This window comes from Elephas maximus, chromosome 11 (genome assembly GCF_024166365.1).
Source record: "Elephas maximus indicus isolate mEleMax1 chromosome 11, mEleMax1 primary haplotype, whole genome shotgun sequence".
Lineage (NCBI taxonomy): Eukaryota > Metazoa > Chordata > Mammalia > Proboscidea > Elephantidae > Elephas > Elephas maximus.
The window spans coordinates 16989449-17006709 of NC_064829.1; the positions used below are offsets into that span (position 1 = coordinate 16989449).

Sequence of the window (17261 nt, forward strand, 5' to 3'; positions counted from 1 at the left end):
GTTTAATTTTGATGAAGTCTAATTTATCTATTTTTTTCTTTGGTTGCTCATGCTTTTGGTGTCATATCTAAGAATCCATTGTCAAAAACTAGGTCCCAAAGCTTTATCCTGATATTTTCTTCTAAGAGTCTTATGATTTTAGTTCTTATATTTAGGTCATTGACCCATTTTGAGTTAACTTTTATATAGTGTGAAGTTTGGCCCAACTTCATTCTTTTGCATGGAGATATCCAGTTGTCCCAGCACCATTTGTTGAAGAGACTGTTCTTTCCCCAATTGAATGGGCTTGCCACCGTTGTTGAAAATAAATTCACCATAGATGAATGGGCTTATTTCTGGACTCACAATTCTATCCCATTAGCCTATATGTCTATCTTTATGCCAGTACCACACTGTTTTGATTACTGTAGCTTTAAAGTACCTTCTAAAATCAGAAAGTGTGAGTCTTCCTACTTTAATTTTCTTTTTCAAGATTGCTTTGGCTATTTGTGGCATCTTTCAAGAGAAATATCTGTGTTAATGATAAGGAATGATAAATTCATGATCAGACTAATATATAGGATATACTTGTGTATTTATTTTAGTTCTCATTGACTGCTTCATAATGTAACATCTTATTATCATTAAAAATCATAAAAATGTTCAGATAACTCCTGATATTGTTCTAATGTTGTCAGAGTTTAAATATATACCGTTGAAAAATGCTTTCTGTTATATGTTAACCCAGTGATTTGATACCTGTGAATGCTGAGGGTGTTTTACAAGTCATTTCCATGAAACTTTGAAAGTTCTCCTGACAAATTGAAGCAGAGAGTTAATTGAATATATTCAACCATTGCAAAGATTCGTAGTATGAAAATGTATTGTTTTATGTAGTTATAAACTCAAAATTGATTTAAATAAGCAATTTGGTAGCATATTTGTAAAGAAAGGAAAAAATGTCTATTGATTTTCTCGTTTGCATTTGTCAATGGCAAAAATATCTTTCTGACAATTTGAATTGGAATGTTTTTATAAAATCTATTTCTTAACTAGCTGCAGAAAAACTTTAATATATAAATGTACTGGTAAATTCATGGCAAATCACTCAATAGCCTTCTTTCAATTTCTTATGATATTACAGTGAAAGATTGCGGTTCCCATCATTAATATAAACTGTAGTGCTGATTTTCTGAATCCAGGTCACTGAGATGATTCTTTTAATTTCCCTACTAAAATGTGTTAGGGAGTTTGAGAATAAAGATAATTTGTTAAGCTTAAAGTATAAATCTGCCATATCTGTAGCTGTCTTAGCAAAACTGTTTCCACTTTTAAGAGGCTATGATTTATCACTTTTGATTTCAAGAAGAAGGAAACTTGGTATGAATATGTAGATATCCTTCCAGCCATTTCAGAGATCTGAGCTCTATGGTCCGTTTACTTACTATGCGAGGCATTTATGTCTATCAGAGCTGCGGAATATCTGCTGTCAGAAATTCAGAAGAATTACCAGAAGCCACAGGAAGAGTTGAAGGTATTACAAGAAGCAGCCAGCAGCCTCCTTTCAAAATTCAGCAGTGACCTGCAGGAGGCAGAAGACCTGGTGCGTGAAGCAGAGAGGAAGACCCAGGAAAGCAGCCGCCTGCTGCCCATTATCAACACCAACCTGAGAGAATTCAAGGTGAGTCTCAAGTTGCTCTCACCTTCCTAATTAGAGCTGGTGACCACATTCTCCAGTGTAAATTATACCACTGTGTCAGTGTCTTGAAATGTGATCCCCCGAGTGTTAACTTCAGCACGTGGCGTTAGGCATCAGTGTTAGGAGCTGACTTGCTTTTATGAAGCATCCTTAACAAGTGATTTTTGCTGTAGGATAAAAAGCTGCGTGTTCAAGAAGAGCAAAACTTGACTTCAGAGCTAATAGCCAAAGGGAGAGGATTGATAGATGCTTCCAGTGCACACGCAGACGCCGCCCAAAATGCTCTGACTGTAAGTTACCCCTGAGCATGGCTTCTCGCACCTCACGTGTATGCACACAAAATGTACACTCTTGGGAGTCCGTGGGTGGTGCACATGGTCAACATGCTCAGCTGCTAACCGAAGGTTTAGAGATTCAAGTCTGCCCAGAGGCACCTCAGAAGAAAGGATGGTGGTCAACTTCTAAAAAATCAACCACTGAGACCCCTTTGGAGCACAGTTCTACTTTGACACCCATGGGGTCGCCATGAGCCTGAATCGACTCGACAGCAACTGGTTGACTGGTACGCTATCAAATAGATGCGCATATTAAAAATATTGCTTTCTCTCTGTAGCATTTAGACCATCACCGGGATGAGCTACTTCTATGGAATGCCAAACTCAGGGGTCATGTAGATGATTTGGTCATGCAGATGTCCAGAAGAAGAGCACTTGGACTTGTCTACAGAGCTGAGGATCATGCTGCTGAGCTCAAAAGACTATCAGGTGTTCTGGACAGGTAAGACCACACCTCTACAGGAATTTGAGAGTTGTGATCCATTGATCAAGAAGAATAGGAATGGCTACTTTGTTTATAACCCTGAGTCACTCTTCTTCCTTCGCACAAACATGAGGACTCCCATTGTATTTTACGTGTCAAGTAGGATTTCCTCCCGTGTCTGGCAGCATAGTTTACTGAATAACATCAGAATAAATGTATGATGAAAAAAAATGCAAACTGAAATGGATACAGATGGAAATGAGTACGATGCTATACTATCAAGCCCTCCAGGCTTACTTAAGCACCTACTAGGTGGTCAGTGCTTTGTTAGGTTGCATATGTGTCAGGACAAGGATATTAACATCTTTACATGTCCCCCCTTTTTGGAGCTTATGATTTGGGTGGCTTTATGAACGGATGGAAGGAGCCCTGGTAGTGCAAATGGCTAAGCTCTCGGCTCCTAACTGAAAGGTTGCCAGTCCGAACCCACCCAGTGGCTCCGCAGGAAAAGGACCTGGTGGCCTGCCTGCCTCTGTGAAGATTCCTGCCTCCCTGTGAGGCAGTTCCGCTCTGCCACGTGAAGTTGCAGTGATTCAGAACTGACTCGATGGCACCTGACAGCAACAACGTGTGTGACAGAGGATACGGAATAGAAGCATTGAAGGTCTCTTTCCTAATCTATGAAAGAGTCCACCCCCAATTATTTTCTGCTCCCTGAAGGTCTACCCTAGTAATACAATTATTTTAGCTTATGTCTTTGGATATTTGTCAAATGTGTCTTCATTCTGTTAAAAACGCCTTTAAACAAGAAGCATACTTCTTGTTTAAAAAGTACTGATGCCTTTGTTCCCTGGCCCTCGGTGCCCTCCCCTCCCCAGTCTGCTCCAAGTCGAAGATTGGGATTTAGTTGGTCAGGGGTCTGGCGTGGGCAGTGGAGGTTGTTAAAGATCCCCAGGTGATTCTCATCAGCAGAAATATGGGAGCTGGTGTTTGAGGCCTTATCTTGATTTACACAATGTTGTCAGCTAACTGGTAAGTTTACCTCATTAAAACCTGTTATAAATTATGGGTGGAAAAAACCTGGACACATGGAAACATGTATGTTTTTTGTAGTTTGTGAGTGTGTTTTGTGGAAGGGGAAATAAATATCTTTCCAATTTGAGGAATACTGGCAGTAATTGATTAGATCACACAATGAAAGGCAATTAAAATGATGCAAGATAGCCCTGGTGGCACAGTGGTTAAGCACTCAGCTGCTAACCAAAATGTGGGTGGTTCGAAGCCACCAGGCACTCCATGGGAGAAATATGTGGCAGTCTGCTTCGGTAAAGATTACAGCTTTGCAAACCCTACGGAGCAGTTCTACTCTGTACTAGAGGGTCACTATGAGTCGGAATCAACAGTTATGGGGTTTTTTGGTTTGTTTTTAAGATAGAATACTATGTAAATTACATGTTTAACCGAGTACCAAGGTCTACATATGTCACAGGAATCGGTAATAGAAAATGGAGTTGGGTACTCAGTTAACTTTTTTCTTTTCACCTCCCCTTATCACTTCCTAAAAGAGAAAAATATGTTCTGACTAACTACCTAGCTGGAATAAAGTCTTTATTTCTTTGTATAAGAGTAGTCAAAGCAATTTGATATGATGCGCAAAGTTAAATAACATTACTAGCTTTTATTTATAAATCACTAGGTTTTGCCAATCAAATAGTAGGAAGCAATAACTGCTCGTGATGGGTTTGGGAATCACCCAGTTCAATAACCTTGGGAAGAAAATGAAGTGAGTTACTCAGGCAAAGGTGTGTCATTTTGAAGAGAGAGAGAGCTGGCTGAAATTGCACTATTACCAGTTGGCAAGTTCATAAGTGATTTTGCCCATTTGTGAGAATGACGTTCATCTGATTGAAATATTATCTGACTGTCTTCCAAAATCTCTAGTGAATTTCATCAAATTGGTGTATTCCATTTGAGTGATAAGATTCGGCACCCTTGCATGTGCTTGGAAAAGCTTTCTGAAAACTAACCAGTGCGTGGCAGGGAGACTATAATCACTGCAGACTTGCCATGGCAGCACAGGCACAGGCAGGGGTTTGAGCAGAGAGAAGGGCGGGGAGGCTGGTGGAAGCTGATGTGTGAACAGAAAGATGGAAAACAGCAGCAGCCCCCTTTTTTCCCGGTATTAATTAAACAACGATTGCGAATGTTATCATGCCAGCATGGCTGGCTACTGCTTCTCAAAGATTACTCTGGGAGTTAGAGGGGAATCCATATGTTGTTAGTCCTTGTTGATACTTTTTTAAGGGGAAACTAGAAGGCTTTCGAGAATGGGGGACGCTTATAATTTTAGTGAGTGAACCTGGGGCTTTTACTTAGTTTATCGTAACTTCTCTAATTGTGCTGAATTGATAGTGGCCTGGAAAATGTCAGACATGTGTCCTTGAATGCTACCAGTGCAGTCCATGTCCATTCCAACATTCAAGGCCTGGTGGAAGAATCAGAGAGACTGGCAAACCACGCTCTCAGGGCCGTAACCCAGGCCAGCCTGGTAAGAATGCCCCTGGGCTGTCATGTCTGCATGCCTTCTCTGGACTCTCCGGAGACTTTTCCATAAAGTGCTGGGCCAAAAACTCAGTGCTCAAGTCTATGCCTCTTGATATTCCTTTTCTTGTGGAGTCCATTTATGGCTTCTTTCGTCATATATACATTTTAATTTGTCAAGATAATAAAACTTTTTTATAAAGACTAGGGACTAGTGATGTAGAGATGAGGAAAATTGCAGAATTTCTTACAATAAAAATGAGAATGCTACTTGATATCTACTTGAGACATCTTCCTTCACCTGTGGTAAAATCTTTGTTTAATGTCTGGTTTCCTTCTTTATATAATTAGCAATGTTTTTGTTCCCTCTCCTCAGCCATTTTCAATTGTCCCTACATGTTGTCCAGTTTCCATTCTTGTTGGGAACTTGACTGGAGGCTATTCTGAGAGAGTGGCCTTCTTTGTCTCCAGCAGGGTTCCACCTGCCCTCCAGTAACTATGTTCGAGTTGTTCTGTTTTTCAGTTCTCAGAATCCCTTGCTTCAAATGGGAAAGTGGCTCTCCATCGCAGTTCCAAATTTCTAAAAGAAGGCAGCGACCTGAGTAAGAGGCATCAAGGTCAGTTTCCTAGAATGAACTGTGTTGATAGGCAGAGTGAGTACGGGCACATCCCTGTTCACAGAACGTTAGAACGTTCTTCTTTCCTCAGCGCAATTTTCAGCTTTTAATTTTGTTGTCACATTAATATTCCAAACCTATCATATAAACAAGGAGCCCTGGTGGCACAGTGATTAAGTGCTCAGCTGCTAACCAAAAGGTTGGCTGTTGGAACCCACCAGGTTCTGCACTGGAGAAAGATGTGGCAGTCTGCTCCTGTAAAGACTATAGCCTTGGAAACCCTATGAGGCAGCTCTACTCTGTCCTATAGGTTGGAAGCGACTCGACAGCAATGGGTTTTTGTTTTGTTTTTATCATATAAACACCATGTAATTTTAAACTGTATTCCAATTTATACCTCTGATTTTAATGTGCAGGCATGCCTGTCTTCCACAGGGATTTTAAGCTTTCCTTATGATTAAATTATACACTCATCACTTTATCTTGTAAGCTTTCATTGTTCTTCATAGTATTTGTTGGGTGAGGTCATCTTTGGTTGCCTGTGGTCTTCTATTCAACTCTCATTGTTTCACAATTCCTTGAAGGTATGTGTTATGTTTGATATTTCTTTTACCTTTCTCCCAGGGCCAACATGATGTTAGACTCATGGCAGGTTTGCATAAGATAATTATGGTAGTTGATTTATCAGTTTCTCAAAATGTTTGCATTTAGTTCTTCCTGAGATTTTCAATAAGGAATTACTTGGCATATGTTAGTTATCTAATAAACATAACACAACATGGAAACAGGAGTCTGTTATACAAGGTACTTACAAAAGAAATTATGTAGGCATACAAATTTTCATAGCGTATAGTATACTTTTCACCTTAATATATTCTAAAATCTCAAAAATATCAGTGTTTCCCCCAAGGAGTAGATAGTGGGCTACATGCAGAGCTCATACCCCTTTCAGACTACTTCCATGTCTGCTACTGGATCCTTCCCCAGCTGTCTGAGCCCAGAGCTTGGATGTGTCATGCTTTTGTTTCTCTGTTTCTCTGTTTCTCTGTTACTGACTCCATTTAGAAACTATGTTGTCTTTTCGAAGTGTATAAAATGCACAATGCCCACAGTAAAGCATTGAACACAAACCCTAGCATCAATGTTGGTGGGCTGTCATTTCAATTTATACAACAGTCAAAGATTTTTATAAACCATGAAATAATGAACTTTCTGGCATTTGAAGTTTTAGGCAGACCTATGATGTTCATCAAGGATTTTATCAATAATTTATTTTTAAGCCATGTATTCAAAATCCAAATGTGATTGTTTATTATGAACAGAAATTTAGGAAGTAAAAGCTTTGATCAGACAACTTTGTCAAGCTTGAAGAAGCCTAGGTTGAGTCACTGTTGGGTGGTCAGAAGGGAAAGGGGGGAAGCAGGGCCAGGGAAGCAGGTGCAAGATCGTGAGGCAGAGTCACAGGCAGGAGCCCACATTTGGGTCTATACAACCTAGAGGAGAGAGGAAAGCCGGATTTAGGTGTGGGTAGAAAGTGAATCTCATTAACACAGTGATTCACCCTGGAGCTGTAATTAAATTGGACATGAAATTTAAGAAGAAATATTAGTGAGAAGGATGACAAGCAAGGTAGAAAATGACCTGGAAAACTAAAAACCACTCAATTTCCATAACAAATAGAGCTAAACTCATTGTCTGCCGGCAAAACTTTTAATATTGGAGGTCTCCGTGGAAAACTGAATTCTGCAGATAGGGTCAGAAGTGGTAAAGCAAGGGTAACTACTTACTAGGCTAACCTAACAGCGAGCACTTTTCCTCCCCTTAAATAGGTATTACGTTGGAATTGAGTGGTTTGAAAAGAAGAGTAAACAAATTTCAAGAGAATGCTGATAAAATTACCAGGCAGATCAATGAATCTCTCTTGATCCTTAGAGCAATCCCAGAAGGTAAGTGCAAAGGGGGTTCTTGAATCAATAAACAGCATCCCGTCATGTGGGAACACGATGAACCCTGCCTCAAGATTGATCGAGAGCCCTAGCTCGAAATGAGACCAAGATTGGTAGTTTTTACTTGCAAAGAAATCTGATTTGGGAGTTGAGATGGCTGTTTTTTAAATAACTTCAGAACACTTGCATTGAAATGCTAGAATTATACTCTTAAAAGCAAAAGTCTTAGAGCCTTTACGCTGCCATCTTAACTGCTTGCTTTAAAAATACACTTGGCGCATGCCATAGATGAAAGAAGGGCAACTCACAGAGGTCAGCAAGAGGCTGGAATGCTCTTTTCCTGCCTTAAGGGAAAACACAGGATTCATTATAAATGTGGGAATTTAAAGAACTCTTGCTTGGCGTTCTTCCTTCACGAAGCAAGAGAAAGACTCCCATAGGGAGCTACTCACACATTTAACTGATTATTTTTTAGGTTTCAATCTGACCACACTTTCAGAGTGAATGACCTAGAATTTTCATCTGAATGAAGCTAACCCCCATTCACTAATTTCCTTAACCAGAAGAACAATTAAAAACACCAGATAGGTTCAAAGAAGCATCTAAAATAGGCTCATAAAAAAAAAAAGGCTTATGGATCACTTTAATATTGATAGTTTGGAAATGCAGTGGTAATTAAAGTTTTAAGCAGGATGACTTTTAAAAGCTTAATACAAATGAATTGTGCTCTCATTGCATTATTTACACTCCCCAAGCTTCTCTTGGCTCATAATAAGCAGTTTTCTCAAAAGTCTTACAAGATACCCAAACTCAACTTCCAAGTCCTTTCATCTCCATAGGTCCGTTGTAAGTGTTATTCAGTTGGGGTTCGTGCCCTGGAGCAGTCAGTCAAGCCAATGAAACGTACTGTAAGTCAGAAAGAGTGAGAAAGTTTATTCAGGAGATGTGTACATCACCGGGAACCTAGCAGCAACACAGGCTGCCTCTATGGAGTCCCAAAGAGCAATTTTTACATCAGAGCTTATGTATCATTTTGGTAAGGATTACCTAATGTTTTTAAGCACGTAGCCCACTGATGGTCATAGACATCAAAAAACAACTACAGGAAACTCTTTATTAAACTAAAGATATGCACGTCAGACATCTGGACTCTAATCTGTATGTTTGTAACAAGCTGAAAAACTTACATAAGAGTCTCTCAGCTAGTGGAACTGGCCTGCCAAGTCCACTCTGAGTGAGATAAGGAGCAAGAAAGAAAGTTGCAGACCAAAAGGACCAGGCAGCCTTCCTAGCTGCCGGCTTGCAGGCTGAAGGCCATTTCTCAAGAGAACAAAGAAGAAGAGAGAGACCAAGGCCGCAGGAGCTGAGTGGGCTCTGCACCCCTTTGAAAGAGACCCGTGCAGCTGGTGCAATATAAAATGCTTGTAGATTACTTAGTGCATCCTTGTGGCGTTAGTTATGTCAAGCTCTCAATCACCCATTGTGAACAGGAGAAAACATGTTGCAAGGTATTAGGATCAAATAATGACTGGGGAGCTGTGCTTTGGGCTTCCTTTCTACCTTTAAATCAACGGAGCATTTTCTGCTCTGGCAGTTTCTTTCTTTCTTTTTTCTAAGGATAATGTGGCATATATTGATTAAACAGTTAAAAATAACTTTTTATTCGGAAATCGTTTCAGACGTGCAGAGAAGTTGCAAGAAGAGTGTAAAGAACACCTGTACATTCTTTCCCCAGGTTCTTCTAGTGTTGTTTGGCCTTACTTGTGATTAAACACTTTTGAAATGAGTAATAGTGTCTTTTAAGAAAATCATCACTCAGATTTTCTAGAATCCCTTCCACTCTGAATCCTAATTCGCCTCTGGTGACCTCTGAGTCTCTGTTCTGCTGTCATACCTGGCCCCTGGTGATGTTGAAGGCAAACGCCACTTCCTCTAGCCTAGGACACTTTCTTCTCACTGATGAGTGTAAGTCCCCAAACCTTCTTAACCAGACATGGAATTATTTGGAAAAGGCATTTAATGAAAATGAGAAGGGGGTGATTAAAAAAGAAACCAAATGAAGAAGCTTAGCTTTTATTAACATGAAAGGGACTGAGCACACAGCGATTAGCAGCCGCTTTTGTGATCTTGTTGCGTGTTGAAATCACATTCCAGAGGATTGTGACAGAAAGTATTCATTTGTATCAACACGGGAGCTGTAGAGTACCTGATACACAGCCTTAATATTGCTGTTAAAACATAGCCCTGGTGGGGACCATGGTCTCAGGAACATCCAGCTCAATTGGCATAACAGAGTTTGTGAAGAAAATGTTCTACATTCTACTTTGCTCAGTAGCATCTGGGGTCTTAAAAGCCTGAAAGCAGCCATGTAAGATACAACACTGGTCTCACCCCTTCAGAAGCAAGGAAGAATGAAGAAAACTAAAGACACAAGGAAAAGATTAGTCCGAAGGACTAATGGACCACATCTACCACAGCCTCCACCAGACTGAGTCCAGTACAACTAGGTGGTGCCTGGTTACCACCACTGACTGCTCTAACAGGGATCATAATAGAGGGTCCCGGACAGAGCTGGAGAAAAATGATGAACAAAATTCTAACTCAAAAAGAAAGACCAGTCTTGCTGGCCTGAGAGTATGGCCCGCAGACACGCTTTTAGCTCAGTAATGAGGTCACTCCTGAGGTTCACTCTTCAGCCAAAACTTGAACAGGCCCTTAAAACAAAACAAGACTGAAGGGGCGCACCAGCCCTGGGGCAAGGACTTGAAGGCAGGAGGGAACAGGAAAGCTGATAATAGGAAACCTAAGGTTGAGAAGGGAGAGTGTTGACATGTCATGGGGTTATTAACCAACGTCATACAACAATATATGTACTAACTGTTTAATGAGAAACTAGTTTGTTCTGTAAGCCTTTGGTTTTGTGTTTAGCAACCAATAAGAAATACTGAAGCGTGTGTCTGTGTAACAATTAAGTTTGTTCCAGACAGTACGCTCGTGTATTCATTTATTTCAGGTGTTAGAGACAAAGAAACCAACACCACCGAGCTGGCTATCTCTGCAAACCAGAGTGCAGCAAGCACGCGGAGGGACGTTGTGGGTTTGAGCCAAAAGCTGCTGAGTACATCGGCTGTCCTGGCCATGGTGAATGCCACATTACAAGAAACAAACGGACTCATGCGCGACTCCTCAGAGGCCAGTAGGTCCACGGTCTCCCTTCACATTACGATGCAGATCACAGCTCCACAGCTGTTCACAAACCGCATTCCTAAAAACGTAAAAAGGCGCTAACATCTGGATTTGCATTTATAGAGAAAGAGAAGGGTTTGGGGCAATGTATTTCTCCTGTATTTACCCAAATTTCAAGGATTAATTGTTTAAGATGTTCTATATCCAGTGCCTTGCTGATGAATTAGTAATGAATTTATTTTGTCCTGCCCTCCTCAGCTTTTATCTTCACCCCTCACCTCCTTCTATTTGTTAGCTCTGTTAGTTGGAAGAAAAGTTAAAGATGTGGAAGCACAAGCCAACCTTTTATTTGATCGGTTGAAGCCTTTGAAGATATTAGAAGAGAACCTGAGCAGAAACCTATCAGAAATTAAACTGCTGATCAGCCAAGCCCGGAAACAAGCAGCTTCTGTGAGTATGGGGCTCCTGTTAGACCATGCGCTCCCCTCGGGACTCGGGCGCTCTCAACCACACCGTGCCCTAGAATTCCTGTGGAAATGGCCCCCCACCCCAGCCTCCTGCAGCTCCCACAGCCCCCGCTCTCAATAAAGCCAGCTTCCTCATAGCCACCTCGTAAGTGTGTTCATTCATATACTTTATTCAACGTACTTCAACCTGTTTTTAGAAAATAAATCTCCATGTCTTTGTGGAGATGTATAATTATTTATAACTATTCAGTTACAGTTGCCGTCGAGTCTACTGTGACTCATGGCAACAGCATTTGTGTGAGAGTAGAACTGTGCTCCGTAGGGTTTTCGATAGCTGATTTTTTGGAAGTAGCTCTCCAGGCCTTTCTACTGAGGTACCTCTGGGTAAACTGGAACCACCAGCCTCTTGGATGGCAGCGCAAGGTGTTTACTGTTTGCACTACCCAGGGACTCCATTTATAATTATAGTGTAGGTTTGTAGACTGTAATTATTAACCTAGGTGGTATAGAACACATTAAGTCTAAGTGTCCTATCACTCCAAGTGTCATTGGTCACGTGTAGTGTCACTGCATCATCTTATCAACTTAGCTTCAGAAATCCAAGTATTCTTCAGAATGTGCTCGTAGTATGGGCCTCATCCCTGGAAAAGCAGTGTGTACGTGCACACATGCACAATGGCTGGACAAATGTGCCAGCATCTGCAGGCACACAGACAGCACGAGCCGAGAAAACTTTCATGGTCCTCCAGGGCCGATCGCACTGGCTGTGTTTTAAAGGACTTTCAGGGAAATAGTAAGACTGTAGAAAAACGCCGTGGCTCTCATGCCACTGGGAACCTCCTAGGGGATAACTGTGACCTCTGGTCTTGCATTTATCCACCTGAAGCTTTCTAGCCCAGAGAAAGGAGTTCTGGGCTCTTTGTTTTCCCTTGAGTGACCTTTCTCTTGGAAAAGGCATGTAGGTCTACCTGAGCTCTGGCTTCTGCCTTAGTTACAGTCACTAAATAAATGTCAGTCCAGGGGATGGTTCCAGTGCTATGGTGAATACAATCTTATAATCTTTAAGGTTAATATAACATATACACACGAATAACTGCTAATTACGAAAATAAGTGCAATATGCATGCTATAAATATTTGCAAAATAAATAAATTTGTTACTCCTCCATTTATTCACCACATAGTCATCAAATATCCTGTCTCTGCTAGCTGTAAGGATTCCAGGTGATTTGGATATGGTCCTTGTCTTTAAGGAATTAAAATCATGTGATCACGATCATTTCCTGTATAAAATACTCTAAAAACCCAACACCAATGTTCCTATATTTAAACACTATACAAAATAAAATAATTTTCACCATTATCTGATTTTTTGCTTCTTGAGACCCAAAGCTGCACATACTATCTAGGTGGGAAGCCTGTCAAGCAGGGAACATCTGTTAGGGGTAACACTTTGAGCTCTTGGTGAACTGCTGGCGCTGGCCATGAAGTGATGGGGGTGCTTCCCTTTGCCTCTACAGATTAAAGTTGCTGTGTCTGCAGACAGAGACTGCATCCGGGCCTACCAGCCGCCAATTTCCTCCACCAACTACAACACCTTAAGGCTACACGTTAAGACCAGCGAACCGGACAACCTCCTGTTCTACCTCGGGAGCAGCACCAGCGTAAGTTACAGACCTGCAGAGGACAATGGTTTTTCTTAGGAACATACGTATTTTCTGAATTGACATTTTTCTATTAAAAAAAAAAGGGGGGGGTGCCTTGGGGAAATGATTCATTGTTCTAAGGGAACTAAATGTTTGCTCAACTGGTAGCATTAGATTGAAAACAAACAAACAAAAAATTAAATCCCTGTGAGGAGGAAAATGGCATTTCTGAAGAGTTCGTCTCCTTGCTGCCTGAATCACAAGCCGTAAGAACTAAACACTGTGTGATGCCCTCTGTGACCCTGAAGGGACTGGTTACCTTTGGGCCCGTAAAGCCAGTGTTCGTGGTTGTCACCAGGGGTGGGAGGCGTGCGCCCTAGCTTCATCCAGGTTCTTCACCAGTGAGATTCCGGCGGTTCTCAGAGGGAGTGCCCTGTGGAGAATGCCCTGGAAGGTCATTGTGCCAGCAGGAATGGGCCAGAACCCTTGGGCGTGTTAGGACAGAAAATGTTAGAAGGCCATGTGTTACCTGTAATGACCCCTTAGGAGGATATGTGCAAAACACATGCGTACATATGATGTGGGCTTCCACAGCTCCTGATTTACTCTGTATCTCCCACTAAATGGTCACCTCCTTAGAAATGACTGAGAAACAAACAAGTGCAGAGCCTGGCCTCGTGCTCACTAGACTGGTGGAGTTGCACAGAGGGTGCTACTAGGAAGTTGTGATGGGGGAGCCGTCATGGAGAGCCATGTGGGCAAGGGCCGGGGGCCAGAGTGTTGAACAGTGGACACTGTTCCATCAGCCCTGAGTCACGGTCCAGCTCCGGGGAGGAGCATTTACAGAAGAAGGAAGGTAGCTTTTTGATTTTTGCTTTTTTTTAATTTTGGAGAGAATGCTGTGCAAGCTCGTTCTTTAGCGTTTTGGTAGTCCAGCAAACAGGCCAGTGTGTAAACTCACCTTGCCTCAATGTGCCACCTACAGGAGGATTTCCTGGCCGTGGAGATGCAGCGTGGAAAGGTGGCCTTCCTGTGGGATGTGGGCTCCGGGTCCACACGACTGGAATTTTCAGACTTCACAATTGATGACAACAAATGGCATAGTATCTATGTAACCAGGTAAGAGAGAAAGTTCTTTCCTAGCATCTCTCTTTTTTAAACTATACCAAAAAAAACCCAGACCCATTGCCATCAAGTCAATTCCGACTCATAGTGACCCTATAGGACAAAGCAGAGCTGACCCATAGGGTTTCCAAGGAGCACCTGTGAATTCAAACTGCCGCCCTTTTGGTTAGCAGCCTAATGCTTAACCACTGATACCAGGGTTTCCTTTTTAAACTATATTTGCCTAAAATTTTATAAGTAGCTTAATACTTATAACATTATATGCTAGACTTTGAAACTTCTAAGAAGTTAGATTATAATTTAAAAATACTTGATTTAGATTAACTATAGAAATAAGGATTTTTTTCCCACTTATTACCCAAAATCAGCCATCCGAAAAAGGAAAAAAAAAAAAACTACAAGTTTAGGTTACCTTGAGAATGGTGGGAGCAAGTCAGAGGCAGCCAGCCCAGTAAAAGTTAGCAGGGGGTAAAACACCGCACGGTAGAAACCCCATGGTGCTTGGCAGTGGTGCGCAAGTGCAAGAGGACAGAAGAAAAGGATACAAGTGGGAGATGCGTTTTCTTAAAATTCAGCACAAAGCAAAAATTCTCCCTTAAACCCCCTCTCCAGAGCTAACTACTTTTTAGCAGCTGGAGACGTAGCTTCCTTTTCACTTTTCTGTAGCAGTATAGTTTGTTGTTGTTGTTGGAACTTGTATTTTGCTTTGTTTTTCAGAAAAATGGGGTAATATTGTAGTTAATGGAGTCCTTGGGTGGTGCAAACAGTTAATGTGATCAACTGCTAACCCAAAGTTGGTGGTTCAAGTCCATTCAGCAGCACCTCAGAAGAGAGGCCTGGCATATGCTTCCAAAAGTCAGGGGTTGAAAACCCTGTGGAGCACAGTTCTACTCTGACACACATGGAGTTGCCATGAGCTGGAATTGACTCGATAGCTACTGGTTTATAGAAGACAATAGGCTGCCTCCAAATACAGTTGAACTCATTATCTGTAACTGTTTTAAGCAGGAAGAGAACAGGATGAGATACATGTTTTAGAAGAACTACTCTACAGGACCATGAAAAATAAACTGGAGAGTGGGAGGGTGGGCCAGACCAGAGGCTAGAGACCAACCAGGTGGGAGGCTGGGGAAATGGGCGTGGAGTCAACCAGAGGGAGGCTGTGCATGGAGCAGATCTGTACAACTTCTGGTATTGACTTGAAATTCTGAAAGTTTTCCTTTTGCAATTCTTTGTGATATGTAGATTTGGAAACACTGGTTTACTGAGCGTAAAGGAAATGAGCTCAACTCAAAAACCACCAACAAAAACAAGTAAATCCCCTGGAACAGCTAACGTCCTGGATATAAACAATTCAACATTAATGTTTGTTGGAGGACTTGGAGGACAAATCAAGGTAAAATTCTGGAAGCTCTCTGAGCAGGACCAGTTGACTGATGCCACCTGTATAACATTAATATGTTTAAATTGTTGACTGTGTCTTAGACAGGTGGAGATTTTTCTGCTTCCGGTATTTTGCTTAATTACCGTTCATCTGCAGGGCTGGGTTGATTTTGAACGGTCAAAGATCATGCTTAAGTAGTCTATAAACTGAGAAGAAGCCAGTGGTTCATTTTCCAATGATGAAACAAGGAATTCAATAGTCCATATTAATTCCTGTAAAGTTCCTTTATCTCTAGTGGTAGACTAATTTGTGTTTACAAAAGAGCCAGTTATATTGATCTCACTGCACCAGTCACCGTCTCACCAAGTCAGGTTCCTTGACTTGGTTCTACACTTTGAAATGAGAACAAGGGACTTGGTCCCAGTGGGGCCCTTCACTACTCACTACTTCTCTGGGTCTCTATCTGTATGCTTAGAAAAGGGGCTTCACTCCAGTGACCCTAGGCACTGGGATGATCTTTAAGATCCCACCCCGTTGTCACTCACAGTAGGATCCTGCCTTAAAACTGGAAGGCAATCCAGTGATTACAACTGGATGTTTTTCTGTATATTGTTTTCTCAAAATTCGAATCTGTTAGATTTGAGCTCCCAGGAGAAGTTCATGTGCTCAGAGAGTGTATTTCTCTCCAGCAAATGTATGTGGGTGATGTTTGTTCGTTTGTTTACGTTAGAAGTCTGCTGCTGTGAAGGTTACTCACTTCCAAGGCTGCATAGGAGAGGCCGTCTTGAATGGAAACCCCATTGGCCTGTGGAACTATATCGAAAGGGAGGGCACATGCCATGGCTGCTTTGGAAGGTAACGTTGCCCGCTGTTCAACACGCAGTGTGCTATTCTCTGAACATCTGAGAACTGCTTAGAGACTTTACACATACGTCAAAAGGACGCTCAAGTTTGTGACATTGGTTATCTTAGTGCAAGAGATATGATGTAGATTGTTTACTACAGAAGCAGGGGAATAATTTTTAACCTTTAGAAAGAAATGTTCTTTTTGCTGCCTCTTGTATGCATCATAAATCATGAATCATAAATTCCAGAAGCTTCCAGTATCTTCTCAAACAACTTTCTCTCTCCAAAAATCACAATTAAGCTATCTTCGGTAAATTATTGCACGTTTTTATTTTGAAAATACTTCCAAGGATGAGATTATTTTTTCTTATTCCTCTTTGAATATATTAATACACTCCTTTATTTTTATCATTATGAATAATCAAGTAAATTCTTAAAGGACATTGTAAAATTAACCACTGATTCTAACAACTCTCACCTAGATATGGAAAAAATATTTTTTTTTAATTAACAGGCATAATCCTTGTTAAGAAGTGGCAGCGCCATAGAGCGCTGGCCACGCAGCTAACCTTTGTGTTAATCATCTTGTTAGAATCTTATTGTGTTCCAGGGCCTGTGCTAGGGACTAGAGTTGTCAACATTAGTAAGGCGTCTGTGTCTCCTCAAGTATCTCATAGTCTAGGGAAAAATCCGTATATAGAAATATAAAAAGCGCTCTGCCCTGTGGCAAGTGGAGAACTAGTAGAAGCAGCTGCTTGGGGCTGGGGCTCAGGCCTTGCCTCACTCACTTGCATAACAACTGCAGGGCGTGCTAACAGGAGGTGCCATGATTACCTGATCTTATGAATGAGAACTCTGAAGACCAGAGAAGTCTAGTAATTTTTCCAGGCTCATGGGGCTGGAGAGCTGGGAGGGCGGATTTCAGCCCAGCCCTGTCTGACTTCAGAGATGGCAGGACTAAGCACTGGCTTATGGTGCTTCCCAAAGGACTAGCACAGAGATAACATTAAGAGCTGTGAGTGCACAGTTTTCCTTTGTCCTCTGCCTCTTATGTAACAGGAGCCCCT

At 41.6% G+C, this 17261-nt stretch overlaps 1 protein-coding gene across 1 annotated transcript in view; it reads left to right on the forward strand.

Moving 5' to 3' along the window:
- LAMA1 (laminin subunit alpha 1) overlaps nt 1–17261 on the forward strand; it is a 194307-nt gene that overhangs the window by 135681 nt on the left and 41365 nt on the right. Inside the window, exons 37-48 of the mRNA XM_049901444.1 lie at nt 1450–1660; nt 1852–1968; nt 2292–2455; nt 4850–4985; nt 5502–5595; nt 7425–7541; nt 10555–10737; nt 11023–11177; nt 12714–12857; nt 13825–13958; nt 15210–15360; nt 16079–16203. Of these exons, the coding sequence (XP_049757401.1) occupies nt 1450–1660; nt 1852–1968; nt 2292–2455; nt 4850–4985; nt 5502–5595; nt 7425–7541; nt 10555–10737; nt 11023–11177; nt 12714–12857; nt 13825–13958; nt 15210–15360; nt 16079–16203 (1731 nt within the window). The remainder of the gene's footprint in view (nt 1–1449; nt 1661–1851; nt 1969–2291; nt 2456–4849; nt 4986–5501; nt 5596–7424; nt 7542–10554; nt 10738–11022; nt 11178–12713; nt 12858–13824; nt 13959–15209; nt 15361–16078; nt 16204–17261) is intronic.